This window comes from Bos taurus, chromosome 18, assembly GCF_002263795.3.
Source record: "Bos taurus isolate L1 Dominette 01449 registration number 42190680 breed Hereford chromosome 18, ARS-UCD2.0, whole genome shotgun sequence".
NCBI classification, from domain to species: Eukaryota; Metazoa; Chordata; class Mammalia; order Artiodactyla; family Bovidae; genus Bos; species Bos taurus.
This window is the reverse complement of record NC_037345.1, coordinates 65797186-65816642: the sequence shown is the minus strand read 5'-3', so window position 1 is coordinate 65816642 and position 19457 is coordinate 65797186. Positions and strand designations below refer to the sequence as shown.

Genomic DNA, 19457 nt, shown 5'->3' with positions numbered 1-19457 from the left:
AGCGGCGCCGGGCACCTGCGCGCAGTCAGAGCAGCGCCTTTAAGCGCGCGAACCAGCCGCAGCTGGTCTCGACGGTCTCAGGCCCAGCCCCGCGCCTTGCGCCCGCTTGAGCTCCGCGAGCAGGCTGCGGGCCTTCTCCTGGCCCAGCACCGCGCTGCCGGGCGCCGCGCACCTCCTCGGGTCCTCGATCCGCACGCTCAGCAGCCGCTCCATGATCTCCATCACCAGGCTGCGGCTGTGCGTCAGCCTGGCGGTGGCGCGCGGCGTGGATGCTTGCGAACTCGCTCGGATCTTGTCCTTGTCGCGGATAGTAGCCACGGGGGTGGCGGACAGCCCTTGAGTCCTCCTGATCCCGCTGAGCTTCTCTCCGGCTCCAAGAGCCGCAGCACCTCGAGCTTCACCTGCAGGTCAATGGCCTTGCAGTCCCGCTTCGCGCTCTGGCGCTGGCGCGCACGCGGCGGCCTCTCCAGGGCAGGGCTTCAGGCCCACACCGCTCTCTCCAGCATATTTCTGCTCCCACCTTGTGGCTGCCGATTTCAGGACCGCTGCCGCCCCTGCCCCGGCCCGCTGCAAAACGGGTGACGGCATTTACTGGTGCTAAGTGCCCACAGGCCTGGGGGAAACCATCAGAGGTCACCAGCTGGAGTCTCGCTCTAGGTGGGGGATTTCAGGCCATATCTGGCCGGAGCTCGCTGCTCACTGGATGGATTATTGCCCAACGGACCACAGAAACTTCACCAAAAACCCACTGCCACCTACCCGGGCTCCCAGTACTTGCAGGCCTCAGTGAAGCCTCCAGGGTGGCAGGACACACCGCAAACTGATGTCAGACCAACCACAGAAATTACCAGAGGTCAGAGCTTGGCCCCAGGGACGGCAGCCACGGTGCACGACCCCAGCTCCCCGTTTGGCAGTGGCCAGGCAAAGGAGAAGAGCCAGCCAGCCGGCGGCGGCTGCCACATCGGGGCCCTGACTTACCAGACGTGAGCCGTGTCGCTAAGGGTGTCAGGACTCAGGGATTTTGTTTCTGGGTGTGTTGTGGGGTTTTTTTTTTAATTCACTTATTTTGGGGCCATGCCACAGGGCATGTGGGATCTTAGTTTCCCCAACCAAGGTGGAACCCGAGCTCCCCGCTGTGGAAGAGCGGAGTCCTAGCCCCTGTACCACCATGGACATCCTGTGTTTGTTTCTATGGAGGAAATGCTTGTGCAGAGGAAAGCCGCCCAGACGGCGTACTGCAGGCCCTGCGTCCTTCCACAGCCCAGCGCTCAGAGGCAGCCCCGCAGTCAGGACGGGTGATGGGAGCCTGACCCGGGAGCACCCCAATTGGTCTCAGAGTTGCCGGCAGGACACCAACTGAGTCCAACTCGGGCAGGTCTGGCAAGGCCGCTGCAGATGCTCCCAGGCCCGGCAGTGTCTCAGGAACACCCAGGAATGGCAGTCAGCAGTGGGGAGGGCCAGGGGTGGGTTCCCCTCTCCCCCCTCATCAGGCCACGCTCCTGGGCTGGTCTGCTCTCCTTCCTGCGTGTGAACAGGTTCCTCTCATCATGGGGCAGACCCTGGGTTACCCACCAGGATCACAAACACACAGGAGCCCCTGACAGAGAGAGATGTTCTGGTCCCATCCAGAGGACAGGCAGACCCGGAGTGAAGAAGAGCCCAAGAAGGCAGAGCCAAGATAATGGTGTGTGTCTCAGAATGACAGGCGAACAGCAGCCCTCATGCCCCATCAGCCTGGGCAGACGACTCCAACAGAGCCACTAAAGGCTGGGGCTGCCTGCACCACTGGAGGGGAGCCCGGCACGAATGAAGTGACAGCAGTGGGCTGCAGAGTGTGGATGGGGCTTTTTTTTGAAACATCTATGTGGCCCACATTCACGCACACATCCATGTGTGCACTGCCCGTGTGTACATGAGGGACGAAGGACACACAGTGGGTGACAGTGACCATCTCCAGGGAGGCAGACTGAGTGTGAGGCATAAACTTTATACACTTCTGCTGAGGTCTGAATTACTATAGAATGCACCTACATTTTACATTTTTCTTTAAAATCGGAAGACGTAAATAATCAGCACTGTATTTCTATCTTTGTCCAACAAAAACTGCTAATATAGTAAGTCCCCTACATAAGAACAAGTTCTATTCCAAAAGCACATCTGTAGGTCCAACAAAGTTAGCCTAGGGACCTAACTAACACAACTGGCTACGTAGTACTGCAACAGTACTGTATTTAGTACGGCTACATAATACTACAATAGCACTGTATATAGTGCTGGCTACATAGCACTGCCATAGTACTGTATATAGTACTGGATACATAGTACTGTGATAGTACTGATATAGTACTGCCTACATAGTACTGTGATAGTACTGAATATAATACTGACTACACAGTACTGTGATAGTACTGATATAGTACTGCCTACATAGTACTGTGATAGTACTGTATATAGTACTGCCTACATAGTACTGTGATAGTACTGAATATAATACTGGCTACACAGTACTGCATAGCACTGTATACAGTACTGGTTACATAATACTATAATAGTACTGTATGTAGTATTGGCTACAGAGTACTATAATAGGTTTATAATACTTTTCACATAAATAATACATAAGAAACACATAAAATAAAGAAAGCATCTTTAATCTTACAGTATAATACCTTAGAAAGTATAGGAGTATAGCACAACACCTGATTAGAGGGACTGGCATGGAGTGAACAGGCAAGAAGTTACTGGTGGAGCTGGGCGAGGAGGGGGAGCTGGCAGAGAGAAGGACCGTCAGCAACGGAGACGGCAGGTGGGCTGTGACGTCACTCAGGCCTGACTTCGAGGCACAGGTTCTGGCTCCTTGCTGGATTCAATTCCATCTCCCTCTTTAAAAGCCGATCCAGGGATGTCTGGGCAGTGGCTCTTTTCTTCTCATCATAGACGACACGGTAGCACTGGATTGCGTTCTGAACGGCTGCCTCAACCTTCGTGTACCGTTCTACATTTGGGTCCTGGGCCTCAAAAACGAACAGTGCCTCCTCAAACAGAGCGAACCCCCTGGCCATGTCCTGCATGGTGAATCTCTTCAGCTCTTCACCTCGTTCTTCCTCCTCCTGTCTCTCTTCGTCCTTTCTCTGGGCCTCAAGTTCCATCAGGTCTTCATTTGTGAGCTCCTCGTGTTGCATGGCAAGGAGTTCAATGAAGTCATCCTCCTGCAGATCCAGCTCCAGCTTCTCACTGAGGGTCACTAAGTTGCTGAAGACCTCTCTGGACTCCTCATCCACCTTCTCGAATTCACGAAAATCATGAACAAACTGCGGGCAAAGGTTCTTCCATACACCATTCATGGTGCCGGCTGTAACCTCACGCCAAGCAAAATCAATGTTTTTTATGGCTTTGTAGATGTTATAGTCCTTCCAAAATTGTCGCAAGGTTGTTCCTGACTCTTCACTCGCCTTTACTGCCTGACGAAAAGTGTGACGTAAATAATATTTCTTGAAAGTTGATATAACTCCCTGGTCCATGGGTTGGATAAGGGGTGCAGTATCCGGTGGGAGACGCACTACTTTGACGTTGGGATGAAAATCGTCCATGAACAGGGGGTGGCCTGGAGCACTGTCAAGCAACAAAAGAATGTTGAATGGGATGTCCTTCTCCAAGCAGTATATCTCTACCTCCGGAATAAAGTGGTGGAAAAACCAGTCCTGGAAAATGGCCTGTGTAACCCAGGCTTTGGGGTTACTCTTCCACACAACAGGAAGAGAGCCCTTGGCTATATTTCTAAGGGCTTTTGGGCTCTCTGAATGGTAAACCAAGAGAGGCTTCAGCTTCATATCTCCAGAAGCATTGCCACCAAACAGCAGAGTCAGCCTGTCCTTTGCTGCTTTATAACCTGGCATCAACTTTTCCTCCTTACTGATGTAACTTCGGTCTGGCATTCTCTTCCAGTACAGTCCTGTCTCATCCACATTAAAAACCTGCTCTGGTAAATATGCCCCTTCATCAATAATTTCTCGAAGGATCTCAGGAAATTCCCGGGCAGCAGCCACATCTGCACTCACTGCCTCGTCACTTACTTTTACACTGTGAAGATTGGCTCTGGCCTTGAACCGATAAAACCAACCACAGCTGGCATTAAAAGATGGGCCGTCTGATTCTTCGCCGTATTTCTTCTTCAGGTCTTCATACAGGCTTTTAGCTTTCTCTTGAATCAGCATTATGTTGAGCGGGGCTCGACGCTGATGCTGGTCCTGCAACCACACACTGAGAAGTTTCTCCATCTCCTCCATCGCTTTCCCACGCCGCTTGGATATGATCGTCGACATCATCGACACAGCAGACTTCACGTGTTCCAGGATCTTGTCCTTGTTCTTGACGATCGTGCCAATGGTTGAACGGTTCAAGTTAAACGAACGAGCTACGTCTGTCATCTTCTCGCCTCGCTCCACTCTCTCAATTATCTTCACTTTCGTTTCCATCGTTATCGCATGGCGCTTCTTAGCAGTACCAGCTACATCACCGCTGCTCTTACGCTTGCTTCCAGACATCCTGGGCTTGAAATAAAGATACTGTACTACTGTACTGTGAAGTACACAAAACACACAACCCCATGTAGAGGCTGCACACATGTGACAATGTACCCCAGACACATGAACTAACTTACGTGACGGGACATGCAAACACATGTTCACATCTTTAAAAGTGTGCAACGGGCAAATTTACATACAAGGGACTTACTGAACTCTGTATATGATGGTGTGAGCCTGGACCAGGGTGCCAGGCAGGGGCCAACCCAAGGGTGAGGGACCAGGGGCGGGGGGCCAGGGGGTGCTGGGCATAGCTGCTTACGGTGACCTTTCCAGGGCTGGGGTGAAGAAGGGTGGGGGGCAGAGTTCAGCAGGATATGGCATCTCTGACTGTGGAGGACTCACAGCTCACCTGAGCTCCATCCGAGAAGGGCTTGGCTGGCTCTGCGAGGTCTCCAGGCTGTTGGTCCTCAGGAGGGGCCTGGACCAGGGCTGAGGGGGAAGGGGAGTGTTAGTGTCTGCAGCCCCGCCCCGCGGACACAGGGGTCGGACACCCAGAGGTCAATGTGCAGCTGGACACTGGCCGGGGACTCAAAGTTGGATGAGACCTCGCTGCCCTCAGACTCACAGAGGGTGGCAGCCCCTTCTGACCCGCACACGTGTGACCTCGAGAGCACACCCAAGGCCTTTGAAACCCAAGTCACTGAAATGCCAAAGAAACAGTCATCAGATGCTTCCTTCGGCTACAGCTGGGTAGTCGGTAAAGAGCTGTGTCAGCAGGCCTGAGCTGTCCAAGCCCTGCACACTCCCGGCAAAAGTCTGGCCCTTGATCTGCTCCCAGTAGGGGACCTCAAAGCCCTTGGAAGATTCTGCCTGGTAACATCAGGCAAGACCCCCGGGGGACAGCACCCCAGGCATGCTGCTGCACATCACTGCCTGGGGAACTAAGCATGACCCACACAGCTCCCACAGGACAGGACTCTGGAATCTCATGCCTGGTGTCTCACAGACTGGGCACCTGTTCCCATTGCTGACTTTAATGTGCATCCTTTCACTGTAATAAACGACAACCAAGACTATAACAGTCTTGTCGATTCCTGCAGCTCCTAGCAAATCACGAAGCCTAAGGGGTGGTCTTGGGGACCCTGAATAAAAACATCTGTCTGCACAAACAAAGTATACATAAGTTCACATGAGCATTAACCCTAATAGCCAAAAGGTACCAACAACCCAAACATCCATTAACACTTAAAACAAAAACAGACTGTGCTATAACCATACAATTGGATATGACAAGGCATAAGAACGAATGAGATACTGACATACTATACCATGAACGCTGAAAACATTACGCTCAATGAAAGAAGCCCATCCTCTAAGCCACATACTGTATGACTCCACTTACTAAGACATCCAGAGTAAGAAAATACACAGAGACACCAAGCACGTTAGCGGCTGCCAAGGCACTGGGAGAGGGCAGAACGAGGAGTGACTGCTGCTGGGCACAGAGTTCATTTGAAGGTGATTACACTATGGTGTTAGACACGGGTGGTGGCTGTACAACCTCGTGAATGTACTAAAACCCATGAACTAGACGATTTTTTGACATGTGTGTTACAGCTTACTAAAGATGGGTTTTTGTTTGTTTTTTGAAGTGCTATGGTTTCCACCCCTTGATACAAGGGGCCAAGCAGGCAAAGGAGCTGCACAGACACTGAGTGAACGAGTACACAAAGGCCACGGGGACCTGATGGCTGTCACCAGCCATGTCTCCTGCCTGCTGCGTGGCTGTCACCTCCTCAGGTGTGTAAGTGCACATCCAGACCAAGGTGAAGACATTGTACAGCACGAACCGCAAAGCCACCCTTGGCCGGGCTTTCCCCACTCCCTCCAGAAAAACGAGGACACCCTACTTGTGACTGGAGGGTCTCATCATCCAACTCTCAAACCAGACGGGACTCCACCAGGCCAAGGACCTTGCTCTCTCCCCTCCCCACTGGACCCACAGGGCTTGCACATGCCATGCACTCAGTGAATTTTCCAGGAAAAAAAGAAAAAGAAGGCTCAGAGTACCCTCAGAGGGGGAAATGCCACGGCAACTGCAGGCTCGCACCTCTGGGAGGCTCACAGGCTAGGAAAGTCTTCAAACAGGTCATGGCTTCTGAGCCTTCTTCCCAGCAATGAGGACACAGAGGGCCGGGGCACAGTGAGCAGGCACTCAGGACCTACAGTCATGGGCTGGGTCCCCCTGCACATTCCCCTGCCCCAAGCCCAGTCCCTGGGGCTCACCAGTCTCCTGAAACATCTGAGCGAGGTCCGCCACGAGCGCCACAGCCTCCTCGCCGCTCTCAGGGCACTGGGACTCCACCCAGACCCGGGTGTCGGGGGGCAGCACGCCCAGGAACTGCTCCAGCACCAGCAGCTCCAGCATCTGCTCCTTGGAGTGCACCTCGGGCCTCAGCCACTGGCGGCAGAGCTCCCGGAGCTGGACCAGCGCCTCGCGGGGCCCCGCGGCCTCCTCATAGCGGAAGCTGCGGAAGCACAGCCGGGGGTCCCAACCGAGAGCAGGCAGGGGGGTGTGGGGCTGAGGCTCGGAGAACGGTTCCGGATCCCACGGGACGTCCTCGTCCTCCTCCACCTTGATGATCACGAGCTCCTCCTGACCGAAGGGTGCCGGGTCAGCTGCCATGGTGAGGCGTGGGGAAGCTGGCCTCCCCGTCTTCACTCAGCCACACGCACCGTCTTCCTGGGACACACACACACACCCAATCAGGGCTGTGGACCACCCACACCCCTCCACCCACTTACACCCTGCAAGGCCACTTGCCGTGAGGGAGAGCATCCCCAAACCCGGCCACCTGGGCAGCTGGTGGAGGACACCTTGTACTGAGAACCTGGTTAGGACAGTGAGGGAGAGGGTCCTGGAGAGAAGCCTTCAGGAGTTCAGGCCAGACTGGGCCAAGGAGGAGGGCTGCTCCTGGGGAGGGAGCGTGGACATGTCCAGTGTCTCAGTGACAGAAAACCCGGTCAGCAGCCAGGCAGAGGTGTTAGCGGGAACTAGCGGAGGCCCAGTGACCAGGGAGGGCCCCAACCCAGGGACCAAGTGCACAAGTGCAGGATGCAGTCTGCGGGGCACTGGAAGGAGCGACAGAAAGGAGAAGTGTACGACACGGCAGCTGGGGACAATGAGAGCAGCCACACAGGCAGAGCAAGAGCGGGCGCCTACCCTGAGGGCCTTCCTTCCTTCACCTTAGGCTCCTCTGGGGCCCGGTCCTGTTGAATGGTAAAATTTCCAAACAGCAAACAGAAGCTACTGCTGTAAGTGTTCACCAAAAGATCCTGAAAACCAGCAATTCCTCAGCTGGCAACTCTGGGGAAAGGAATTGGAGGAAGACATCTGCTTTTCCTTTTGTAACGTCTGCAAAGCATCTGAATTTCTATCTTTCCACCGGTCATTTGCTACCACTGTAACTTAAGAACATAGATCATTTTCCGTGCCAACGCATGGCTTTAACAGGGTTTGTCAGGGATCCCCTGAGCCAGGCCGCTCAGTCCAACAACGCCCAAACACCCGGGTTCTGACCCCCGAGTACCCTGCCTAGACCCGCCTGCACTCTCACCTCAGGGGGGCACGCGCGCAGGTGCAGCGGCAGCAGGGAGGTGCCCTGAGCTGCAGAAATCCAGGAAGACTTCTCAGGAGAGGTGCGTTTAGGGGGAGCTAGGCGGAAAAGCTGACCCAGTGTGTCCACAGAACTGGGAACCGCCGGCCGGAGGCCCAGAAACTCCGCCAAGAAAGCGACCACCGCGGATGCACAAGAACTGACCCTGAAGCGCGGCGAAAGCCCAGCTCCTCGCGGATCACTTCCGGCCCGCGACTCGCTTCCGGGACAGGCCCAGTCCCACCGGACTCCATGTCCCAGCAGCCCCCGCGCCGCCGATCCGAGGAAATCGCTGAGGGACTCAGGGAGCGGGTGGTGCTCCTCCGCCCTCTTGTCCCGCGCCCTCTGGCCAGCTGCATACCCTGCCTCGGGCTTTTCCCCCACGCGCCTGCTGTCTCCCGCGGACTCACTGCCCTCGGGAGCTACGCCGGCTGGCGTGGAACAACGCCACCGTGCAGAAAAGACGACCAAACACCCTGGGGTCCCAGGACCAGGAGTTTTCTGGCTGCTCCACGGACTATTTCCGAAGCCTTGTTCCCACCCCGCCCCTCGCCCCCTCTCCCGAGCCCCCAGCCACCTCCCCACGACGCTGCACGTTAGCCAGCGGAGGTGAGTTGAGGTAACCCGACGCTTCTGCAGCTCTATGACAACCTCCCGCGCCGGGAAGTGGAATTGGCGCGAGTCCCGCTCCGCCTCTGAGGCCCGCTGGGAAATGTAGTCCTTGGCTTGTCACAAGACCCTCCCAGCCCAGCTGCGGATACTACATTTCCCAGGGGGCAGCTGGGGAATGAAGTTCTTCAGGGCCCCGAGACCGGTGCTCCACTGCTCTTGGGCTGAGGTCCGGTCCTGTCCCTGGTTCTGAGGAAAGCAGCCGATGGGTCGACGCGCGCGCGGCCTGTCCACCATGGCCTGCCTCACGACCTCACCTGCGTCTCTACCCCTCCCTCCGTTAGGATGTGGCATCTCCTCGCACTGGGTCCTGTCTCTTCCAGCTGCTGGGCCACACTTCGGCTCCACCGGGGCTGCTTCTGCCTCCCCGTCCACAGGCGTTTACCAGCCACACAATGCTGGGCCGCCTCAACACGTCCCTATCTGATGCCTGGCATTTTGAAATGACCGGCTTCCAAAAGCTGGGCACCACCTCCCAGAAAACCTCCCCTATCGGTCCCGCTGGATTTGGGTCCCTCCCCGGTCACCCATCGTAGCCATTGTCACACAGAACGTAACCGCCTCGGGACTGGCAGCTCCGAAACCAATCTCTCCCACCCTGGTCTCCCCACACCCAACATGTTACAAATGCCCATAATTTGTGTAATTTATTAATATAGTCAGTCACCAGGCTCCTCAGCAAAGCGCCTTCTCTTCTTGCCATCCCTTTTGCTGCTCTTGCCGGGAAAGCAGGCCAGGGGCCACATCTGACCTTTCTCCCTGGAAGGCTGGACCCCTGCCGTGGCTCAGGCTGCTTTTATGTGCTGACAGCATGCCCACCACTGCAAGTACTAGCTGAGTGACAGGAATGCTCTCTCCCAACTTCACTCTTGGTGTGTCTGCGTGTGCATGTGCACATGTGTGTACAAGTAGGTGTGTGAGCATGCACGTGCACCCACACAGGCACAGATACCTGTGTTGAAAGGAGGCCAGACAGCCATGTCTCACCACCTGGGGCTCATCTAGTTGGGGTACAAGAACACCTTCCCTTGCAGATTTTGTGTTGATAATCCACATGGTATGTCTGCAGACTCAGGCGGATACCCCAGTGTACGTCAGACATCACTTTGCTGATAAAGGTCCGTATGTCCATCTAGTCAAATTATCATCTTTTCATCTTTTCCGATGTGAGAGTTGGACCATAAAGAAGGCTGAGCGCCCAAGAATTGATGCTTTCGAATTGTGGTGCTGGAACAGACTCTTGAGAGTCCCTGGGACTGCAAGATCAAACCAGCCAATCCTAAAGAAAATCAACCCTGAATATTCATTGGAAGGACTGATGCCGAAGCTGAAGCTCCAATACTTTGGCCATCTGATGCAAAGAGCCAACACACTTGAAAATGACTGATGCTGGGACAGACTGAAGGCAGGAGAAAGGGGGTGACAGAGGATGAGATGGTTGGACGGCATCACCGAATCAATGGACATGACTTTATGCAGACTCCAGGAGATAAAGGCATAGCAACCCACTCCAGTATTCTTGCCTGGAGAATCCCATGGACAGAGGATGCCGGTGGGCTATAATCCATAGGCTGGCAAAGAGTCAGACATGACTGAAGTGACTTAGCACGCACAGCACCAGGAGATGATGGACAGAGAAGCCTGGTGTGCTGCAGCCCATGGGGTTGCAAAGAGTCAGACACAACAGAGACTGAACAGCAACAAGGGGACAGAACAACAAGCTGAACGTTGAGGCCACTGAACCCCCAGGAATGACTGAGTTTTTACAAAGAGCTCTAGATCTGGAAGACCATCAGAGTGACAAAAGTTCGGCCTCAGAGGCTAGAGGGAAGCCAAGATAACCACAGCACAGAAACCCAGGGAAGAAAAGATCTCCAAAGCAAGGAATGGTGCCTGGTATCAAAAGCCACACATGCCCATAGGCTCTGGCACAGTGCAGGCTCAGACAACACAAGTCATAGAAGCCCAAAGGGGTGAGGATGACATGGAAGGTGAGCCAAAACAGTAGGAAACCCCCATCCAGAACTGGTGGGAAGTCACAATAGGGCACAGACAGTCAGGGCTGGCAAACAGGAGAGGCTCGTCTCAACCATGGCCCCTCACCACAAGGAAGGCTGCTCTGGTGGGCTGTGCTTGGCAACTGCTGTTCTATAGGGTGTGTCTCTGACATGGATGGGCACTCCTGGGTCCCGCAGCTCATCTGCCAATCAGAAAACACTGCCCTCAAGCCTAGTGTTCTGTGTGCCACTGTACAAAGTTGGCCGTGCATGAGGTACGAAAACCATGAGTCAGACGTGGCAGGGTCTACCCTCCAGAAACAAAACTCATCAGACAAAGCACATCTGCAATCAGGCCCAAGCCTCAAATCACACAGGTCATTTAAAGAGGTCTGTCCTTCAGAGTCTGTGCCGTGGCCACTCACCCACCCTCTGTGGGCCCCACCTGGGCTGAGTGCAGGCTTCCTGACGCTTTTGTTGCCACCATCAGGGGGCCTCTGGAGGCCCTGCAGCAGCCCGAGCCTGTCGCCTCCTTTCCCGGAGCAGCTCCCGGAGGTGGGCAAGGGCACAGTGGACAGCCCGGGCCACCCACAGGCTGCGCTCCCGGTTGGGATCGTTCTCTGAGAGGACCTGCAGGCCAGCAGCGAAGTGGGACAAGGCCCGGGCCAGGTGCTCTGAGCACAACGCAACCACAAGTGTGTCCTCGGCCTCCGCACCCCCTGTGGCCTCCGACTCCGGTCTTCTAGAGGCCAGGCCCTTCCCACACTGGCAGGGCAGCTGAGGGCCACGGGCGTGCCCACCGTCCGTGCCCAGGGGGGTGGGCGTGGGCTCCCCGTGGGCCTGCAGCAGATGGCTAACATCGGCCTCAGCCACGTCGCCCAGGCCTGTGCGGCTGGCTAGTGTCTCGATGCTGCGGGGGAGCTGGGGCACGGCGCTGGGCTCGGGAGCACCAGCCAGCACGCACTCGGGCCAGAGCTTCCTCCAGGCACTGTTCATGGCAGCAGGCTGCAACTCCGTCCAGGCCTCAGCGATGTTGTCCACAGCAGTCATGACAGTGTAGCTGCGCCAGAACTCCCACACGGAGGGCCGGTCTGCACCGCCCATCTCCTGGGCCAGCTGGCTGAGCGTGCGGCGCAGATACTGGGCCTTGAAAGCAGTGATGACACCCTGGTTCATGGGCTGGATCAGGGTGGACGTGTTCTTGGGTAGGAACTCGACCCGCACATGGGCTGAGAGGCCACCCAAGTGGGCAGGGTGGCAGGGCGCACTGTCCAGCAGCAGCAGGGCACGGTGCGGGAGGCCATGGCTGGCACAGTAGCTTTCCACAGCAGGGCAGAAGCAGCTAGTAAACCACTCCTGGAAGATGACAGGCGTCAACCAGTCGTTGCGGTTGGAGCGCCAGACCACAGGCAGGCTGGCCTTGGAGCAGCCCCTGAGGGCACGCGGGTTCTCTGAGGGGTACACCAGCAGGGGCTTCAGCTTGAAGTCACCAGCCGCATTGCCACCGAGCAGCAGGGTCAGGTGGTCCTTAGAGGCCTTGGGCCCGGGGCCAGCTGTCCCCTCCAGCGCCAGAAGCATGCGCTCAGGGAGCCGCTTCCAGAACAGGCCCGTCTCGTCCACGTTGAAGACCTGCCGCGGTGAGTAGCAGCCCTCCTCCAGGATGGCGCGCAGCACTGCCGGGTAGCGAGCGGCAGCCTGGGCGTCGGCCACAGCGGGCTCCTCCGTCAGCAGCACGTTGTGGCGCACCTTAAACCGGGCAAACCAGCCGTTGCTGGCCCCAAAGGTCTCGGCCCGGCTGCCGCCGCCCTGCTCGTGCTGCAGCTGGGCGAAGAGCCGGCGTGCCTGGTCCTGGATGAGCAGTGTGCTGACCGGCAGGTTCTGCCGCTTCTGCTCCTCGATCCACAGGCTCAGCAGGCGCTCCATGTGGCCCATCAGTGCACCCCGGCAACGCGTGAGCTGCGTGGTGCAGACGGGCGCGGCTGCCTGAGAGCTGGCCCGGATCCTGTCCTTGTTGACACGGATGGAGGCGACCGTGGAGGTGGCCAGCCCCAGGGCCCGGGCAATCTGTGTCAGCTTCTCCCCCTCCTCAAAGCGCCGAAGTACCTCCAGCTTCACATGCAGGGTGATGGATTTCCGGTCCCGCTTGGCACTGTGGCGGAGGCCAACCCCGAGGGGTGCCTTCCCCAAGCCCTGCGGCTGGGGGGGCTTCAGGCTGCCTCCCTGAGCCATGCATCTCAACACACTCTCTTCCCTCTGCCCGTCGGCGGTACCCAGCGTCGTGCCACAGTGGCCCCTGGGCCTCTCCTGCCACTCCATCTCTGCCTGAAGAGGGGAACACACGGGAGTTACTGTGAGTCCGAGAGAGCCGAGACCAGCACCTGGCCCTCCCGTGTTATGACCTAGAGCCCGCAGCCCTGTGGCCCACTGCCTTGAAGGCAGGTCCAGTCCCTTCTCTCCCTAATGCGAACCAAACTGCATACACACTTCTGAGCATTCTTTGCAACCAGAGAAGCATTTCACTTAGTTTTCGTTTATGAGGTCAAAAAGGTCTGCTGGAGGGCAGCAAAGGTGACACAGACATAAAGAACAGACTTTTGGACATAGTGGAGGAAGGAGAGAGTGGGATGATTTAAGAGAATAGCACTAAAGTATATACATTACCATACATAAAATGGATAGCCAGTGGGAGTTTGATGTAGACACAGGGAACCCAAAGCCAGTGCTTGGTGACAACCTAGAGGGATGTGATGGGGAGGGCATTCAAGAAGGAGGGGACATATGTATACCTATGGCCAATTCATGTTGCTGTTCAGCAAAAGCCATCACAATATTTAATTGTCCAGTAATTAAAAAATAAATGAAGAGGCTGAACACATCAAAAAAACAAAAACATCTGTCAGGTGACTTTGCTCTTCCCCCAGCAAAACTCTTGAAACCATAAGGGAATGCGAAGAGAGTCTAGAAATTCTGATCCACCTCCCAAACACTGATGAGCAGAAGCATCTCCATGCTTCTCACTTGGTATGAGAAACTGAATAATGCCTCCTAAACACATCCACATTCTAATCCCAGGAAACAATGAATAAATGACCTTTCAAGGCAAAAGGGACAGGTGTGATTAAGATAATAATCTTAAGAGGCAGAGATTATCCTGGGTCATCCAAGTGGGCCCTACACAAATCAGGGATCCGTGTAAGAGGACGCAAAAAATTTCACTCACTCAGAAGACAATGTGAGAAAAAAAAAAGAAAAGGCAATGTGACCACTGAAAACTAGAGCTTCAGAAGGAACCAGCCCTGCCAATACCCTGATGTTAGCCCTGAATCTGAATACTGCAGATTTCAGAGCTCCAACCTCTTAATAAACTTGTGTTGTTTGAAACTAAGTCTGTAGTAATATGGTACAGCCATGACAGGAAACTAACACAGAAGGGAACTTCCTTAAATCATGCCACCACTGTGGAGCACGTCGGGACAGAGAAGGTGGTTCTCCACACAGCAGCCAACTTCTCCACACAAGTCAGGGCGGAATTACCTGGCGGACCAGTGGTTAAGACTCCACGCTTCCACTTCAGGAGGCACAGGTTTGATCCCTGGCTGGAGAACTAGGATCCCCACAAGTTGCGAAGTGCTGCCCTCCCCACCAAAAAAACAATGGCGCCTCTGCTCAGGGTCCTCCCAGGCCTCCCACCCCGAGTCAAAGCCACAATCATCACCAGCTGTGTCAAGGGCCTCTAAGCCTCCTTCTCTCCTTTGCTTACTCATGACCACATCCTTAGGGCAGGCTAAGGGCACCCCCAGCCCAGGGCCTTGGCTACTGTGGCTCTGGTGCACAGCAGGGCGCCCTTCCCTCTAATAGGCAGGGCTTATTCTCTCTTCTGCAGGCCTTTGCTCAAATGTAACCTGATCAGAGAAGCCCTCCCCACCTTTATCATGCATCCATCACACACTGCCTCAGGGCAGGAGCTGTGCCTACAGAGTACTCCAGCTGAGTCCCCAGCGGGAGAGCCTGGCACTCTGGTGGCATTCTATGGTCATGTGCTAACTTATCAAATGAAGCACCCTGAAGGGATGCTTTGTCCCTTTTGCATTTCAAACCATGTGAAAGTAGCACCTGGTCAAAACAGTAGAAGTTTTTTGAAGGAAAACTTGTGAAAAACAAGGACAGGTACCTGACAGGTCTTTGTGTTTTGGGGAGTGCCTATGGCACCCACGAAGAGTACTTCCAGGGACCCAAAGGTTGCACCTGGGGTACAGAAGCGTAGGCACGGGGAAGGCTTCCAGGAAAAAGGCACCGAATTCCGAACAAGTCACGCGCCCATCCCTCTCTCTCCATATCGATGCCTTCGCCTCCTCACCCACAATTTTACACTCCTCCGTATATGCACACATTCTCTCCCTCGCCCTCTACAAAGTCCCCAAGCCCTCCGTGGAGGGAGGCGCGAGACTACATTTCCCAGAAGGCGGCGGGGCCGCCTAAGACTCCCATTGGCCCCTTTCCCGCGCGTCCGTTCCCTTCTCCCCACGAGAGCTGAGTGTATGGGCGCCTCGGCCCCTTGCCACGGAGCCCCGGCTTCCGCGCGGCCGACGGCCCTCACCTCCGGACCGCGACATGGGCCGGCTGCCTCAAATGGGCCGGAGGGGCTGCAGAGCCTCCTCATCTCCTGCCTAATTCGCCGCTTTCCAGAGGCGGACGAGCCCAACCTTCATCTTTAGCGGCGGAGGCGGAGGTTGCCGGGCGACGACCAGGATTGGAGGGGGCCGCGTTGGTCCCGCCTACTGCTGTGTCCGGTCGCCCAGGGCCTGCTGGGAAATGTAGTTCTATGAGGAGCCCGACCAGACCTAAGTCCGAGCGGGGGAGCGCAAAGCCGTGTCTATCCAAGGGTGACTTTCTTGCCTATTAATTTCCTTCTCCTGTCTTTTCTGCCGTCTGCTTTCCATCACTTTCTTTTTTCCTTCCTCTTTCATGAAATTTTTAATAATCTACTTTTCTTATATGTATGCTAGTAACCTGTGAAATGCCAGGCTGGATAAATCACAAGTTGGAGTCAAGATTGCCTGGAGAAATATTAATAACTTCAGATATGCCAATGATACTACTGTAATGACAGAAAGCAAAGAGGAACTAAAGAGCCTCTTGATGAAAGTGAAAGAGGAGAGTGAAAAGCCTGTTTAAAATTAGACAAAGATCCGTATAGTCAAAGCTATGTTTTTTCCAGTATTCATGTATGGATGTGAACGTAGGACTATAAAGAAGGCTGAGCAACGAAGAATCGATACTTTCGAATTCTGGTGTGGGAGAGAAGACTTGAAACGGAGCAGGATATGGTCCTTGCCCCATCACCACCACCACCACCACCAAGTCCTGTGCCTGCCTTTTTTTCTGTGGAAAACTTTAGTCAAAGAATAAGTTTAATCAGAGATGAGAGAAATGCTGAAACAAAACAAAGGAGACTAAATAATAATAATGTAGTCATTAAGCATAGTCATGGAGAAGGCAATGGCGACCCACTCCAGTACTCTTGCCTGGAAAATCCCATGGACGGGGGAGCCTGGTGGGCTGTGGTCCATGGGGTCGCTAAAAGTCGGACACGACTGAGTGACTTCACTTTCACTTTTCACTTTCATGCATTGGAGAAGGAAATGGCAACCCACTCCAGTGTTCTTGCCTGGAGAATCCCAGGGACGGAGGAGCCTGGTGGGCTGCCGTCTATGGGGTCGCACAGAGTCGAACACGACTGAAGCGACTTAGCAGCAGCAGCAGCAAGCATAGTCAAGGACCTCTAGTTTTTTCTCAAGGGCTATAGATAATATTCTGAGCCATATCCTGTGAGATGTCTTATAGATATCAAAACACCAGGTGGGAGAACTACATGATGACCAGACTACACCAATGATATGAGCTGCCACAGTTCCAAGAACTGGCTGCAAAGAAATGGGAACAAATGCACCCTAGAACTGAAGATTAACTATACCTAAAATAACCAAGATCATGTTGGTCAGACCACTGATGACCAATTTGAAGATGACTGTTAGAGGTGACCGGAGAAGGCAATGGCACCCCACTCCAGTACTCTTGCCTGGAAAATCCCATGGACGGAGGAACCTGGTGGGCTGCAGTTCATGGGGTCGCTAAGAGTCGGACACGACTGAGCGACTTCACTTTCACTTTTCACTTTCATGCATTGGAGAAGGAAATGGCAATCCACTCCAGTGTTCTTGCCTGGAGAATCCCAGGGACGGGGGAGCCTGGTGGGCTGCTGTCCATGAGGTCGCACAGAGTCGGACACGACTGAAGCGACTTAGCAGCAGCAGCAGTTAGAAATGACTGTGCCATTTCTGCATGTAGCCACCCCCCTCCTCTGTCTATAAAAGCTCTTGCCCCCTGCTTGTTGGGGGTGAGGGTGAGGGTGGGAGTCCGCCTTTGGACAGATGTCTGACACCCTCCACCCCCAGTTGCCAGCATCTGATATGAAGCAAACGTTCCTTTCAACCAAGCTGGCCTGTTTATTGGCTTTTGAGCAGTAAGGAGATGGACCCACCACACATTCTTCAGTAACAGATTTTTGAGAGTCCCTAGGACTGCAAGGAGACCAAACCAGTCAATTCTAAAGGAAATGGACCCTGAATATTAACTGGAAGGATTCATGCTGAAGCTGAAGCTCCAATACTTTGACCACCGGATGCAAAAACCCGACTCACTGGAAAAGACCCTGAGGCTGGGTAAGATTGAGAGCAGGAGAAAGGGGCGATAGAGGATGAGATGGTTGGCTGGCATCACTGACTCAGTGGATATGAGTTTGCACAAACTACAGAAGACCACTTTGGGTTCCCCACCAACATCAACTTCCAAAGTTGATACATATTTTCAGCGCTTTGAAGTTCCAAATCTGCTTCCTCATGGGACTCAACATCTTGTTTAATTTCTTCCCATTTTCCATATGGGTTTGATTTTTAATTGTATTTATTTGGGCTGTGCTGGGTCTTCATTGCTGCACAGGCTTTTCTCTAGTTGCAGAGAACAGAGCCTACTTTCTAGTTGCAGTGCGTGGGCTTCTCGTTGAGGTGACTTCTGTTGTGGAGCATGGACTCCAGGGCTGTGGGCTTCAGTAGGTTTCCCGGGCTCTAGAGCACAGCCTCTATAGTTGCGGTGCATGGGCTTACCTGCTCTGTAGCATACGAGATCTTCCCAGACCAGGAATCGAACCCAGTCTTCTGCACTGGCAGGCAGATTATTTACCACTGATCCACTATATATATATTTTTTCTTTTTCTTAATGAGTTTTGGATTTTCCTTCATTTGGACCTGATGAACTCTTCCTTTAGGTATTTGTTTTCTTTCTGTTTCTGGTTCAGTACCTTTATCACTATTTTTAGTTTCTTCTTTAAACTTTATTTTTAGCTTCTTCCTTAAACTATTTTTAGCTTTTACATTGCTGTAGAGACCTTTCCTTCCCCTCTCCCTTTTTTGCTTCCTGTTCCACCATCAGTAACTATGTGACTCTGATAGTTTGGACTCTTCCAGGGTACCAAGAAACTTTTAATTGACTTTACTAGATAAGAGATCACCAGACTGTGGAATGAAATCTTCAGGATTTTCCCATCTGGATTCCCCTGAAGGTTATAATAATATGTATAACCATCTTCACTTAATCCTTCTACCCAGTCTTCACTGCTGCTTTTTTAAGTTTCCTTGAAATCCTTCAGGTTTTTCCCACTGAGGTCCTCCTGTGATAAGATCATGATAGAAATGGTAACCCTCAGAGATAACTCATTCTGCCCATCTGCCCTTTGAAGGGTCTTTGTCTTCCTGCTGATTTTGATGCAGAGATGAATGGAACAGCACTGGTCACTAACGATATGCTTGGCTCTGAAATTTCTGACTCTGAGCCAAACCTTTTCAAATCCTGTTAGTATCCCTGCAGGGCAGCTACCTCCACTGCAGCAAACTCCTCTGATCCTTTTTCTTCTTCCTTTCCCTTCTCCAGGCTTTCCTGTTTAATCTCACATATCCTCCTTGACACATTTTCTTTATGATTCTTTCCTCTTTCAAGAAAGTAAACACTAGGCCTATTGTACACTATCAAGCACCTGCAGTACTCACAGAATTTCTTTGGTTGTGACTCCCAGTAGTCTTCCATGGACTGGACCAGCCGCTCTGAGGGTCATCCCCAGGCCTGGGTGAGGCTCACATTCCCTATGCGGGATGAGTTGGGGCCCAGCTCACCGAGAGGCCCACTGGAGCCTCTGAGCCGGGACCCGGTCTCTTTCTTTCCATCATCCTTCGTACCGCCTTCCTTCCCTGGGTCTCTCTCACTGTTTTCTCTTTCTTCCTATCTGTTCCACATTCGGGGAGAAATGGTTGCCTTCAGACTGTCAAAATTTTAATTTTTGAAACCGCTAAAAACAAACTCAGTGAGCACGTGTCAAAGAGGTATTTACCGCCGGTAGGAACTAGCAGGATGACACAGGTGGTTCTGGGAAGGTGAGAGAGAAGAAACAACAGAGAAGGTGAAAGAACAATCAAACACTGAAATAATAGCGCAAAGTCGGATTGTCGGTGTACCACACAGGAGTGGGCAGGCATCTTAGTGTCCTACAGGGTGGTTA

The 19457-nt window shown here is 53.7% G+C and overlaps 3 protein-coding genes and 1 pseudogene across 15 annotated transcripts; 1 reads left to right on the top strand and 3 right to left on the bottom strand.

Moving 5' to 3' along the window:
- Positions 1–2630: 2630 nt before the first annotated feature.
- LOC101903649 (tigger transposable element-derived protein 1) lies at positions 2631–8396 on the bottom strand. 12 transcript variants are annotated; one of them, XM_024978832.2, is made up of 5 exons: positions 8144–8396; positions 7750–7893; positions 6813–7269; positions 4936–5015; positions 2631–4565 (listed from the first exon to the last, which is right to left on the bottom strand). In XM_024978832.2, the coding sequence occupies exons 3-5, from the start codon at positions 7210–7212 to the stop codon at positions 2820–2822; spliced, it is 2226 nt and encodes a 741-aa protein (XP_024834600.1). In that variant the 5' UTR covers positions 7213–7269; positions 7750–7893; positions 8144–8396; the 3' UTR covers positions 2631–2819. The 12 variants fall into 12 exon arrangements, with proteins under 12 accessions (XP_024834600.1, XP_024834613.1, XP_024834614.1 ...); XM_024978845.2 differs by having other exon boundaries at positions 2631–4550; XM_024978846.2 differs by having other exon boundaries at positions 2631–4550; positions 6813–7265; positions 7773–7893.
- On the top strand, positions 7642–9522 carry LOC112442230 (uncharacterized). The gene is made up of 3 exons (XM_059877345.1): positions 7642–7793; positions 8264–8791; positions 9136–9522. Exons 1-3 carry the CDS (start codon positions 7642–7644, stop codon positions 9296–9298), a joined length of 843 nt encoding a protein of 280 aa, XP_059733328.1. The 3' UTR covers positions 9299–9522.
- LOC101903385 (tigger transposable element-derived protein 1) lies at positions 9484–19033 on the bottom strand. Of its 2 annotated transcripts, none has more exons than XM_005219837.5 (2): positions 18952–19033; positions 9484–13170 (listed from the first exon to the last, which is right to left on the bottom strand). In XM_005219837.5, the coding sequence occupies exon 2, from the start codon at positions 13162–13164 to the stop codon at positions 11335–11337; it is 1830 nt and encodes a 609-aa protein (XP_005219894.1). In that variant the 5' UTR covers positions 13165–13170; positions 18952–19033; the 3' UTR covers positions 9484–11334. The 2 variants fall into 2 exon arrangements, with proteins under 2 accessions (XP_005219894.1, XP_015313992.1); XM_015458506.3 differs by lacking the exon at positions 18952–19033 and adding an exon at positions 15446–17234.
- Positions 17331–18988, bottom strand: LOC100139764 (WW domain-binding protein 4-like; annotated as a pseudogene).
- Positions 19034–19457: the final 424 nt, after the last annotated feature.

Coding starts and splice junctions, on each gene's coding strand:
- LOC101903649 (XM_059877300.1), bottom strand. CDS start 7,212: ATGGCAGCTGACCCGGCACCCTTCGGTCAGGAGGAGCTCGTGATCATC. Junction 5,016..6,812: donor TCAGATGTTTCAGGAGACTG/GTGAGCCCCAGG, acceptor CTTCCCCCTCAG/CCCTGGTCCAGGCCCCTCCT. Junction 4,566..4,935: donor CCTTCTCGGATGGAGCTCAG/GTGAGCTGTGAG, acceptor ACAGTAGTACAG/TATCTTTATTTCAAGCCCAG.
- LOC112442230 (XM_059877345.1), top strand. CDS start 7,642: ATGCAGTCTGCGGGGCACTGGAAGGAGCGACAGAAAGGAGAAGTGTAC. Junction 7,794..8,263: donor TTAGGCTCCTCTGGGGCCCG/GTCCTGTTGAAT, acceptor AAGCTGACCCAG/TGTGTCCACAGAACTGGGAA. Junction 8,792..9,135: donor CTGCACGTTAGCCAGCGGAG/GTGAGTTGAGGT, acceptor TCCCTCCGTTAG/GATGTGGCATCTCCTCGCAC.
- LOC101903385 (XM_015458506.3), bottom strand. CDS start 15,508: ATGAGGAGGCTCTGCAGCCCCTCCGGCCCATTTGAGGCAGCCGGCCCA. Junction 13,171..15,445: donor GCCCATGTCGCGGTCCGGAG/GTGAGGGCCGTC, acceptor TCCCCTCTTCAG/GCAGAGATGGAGTGGCAGGA.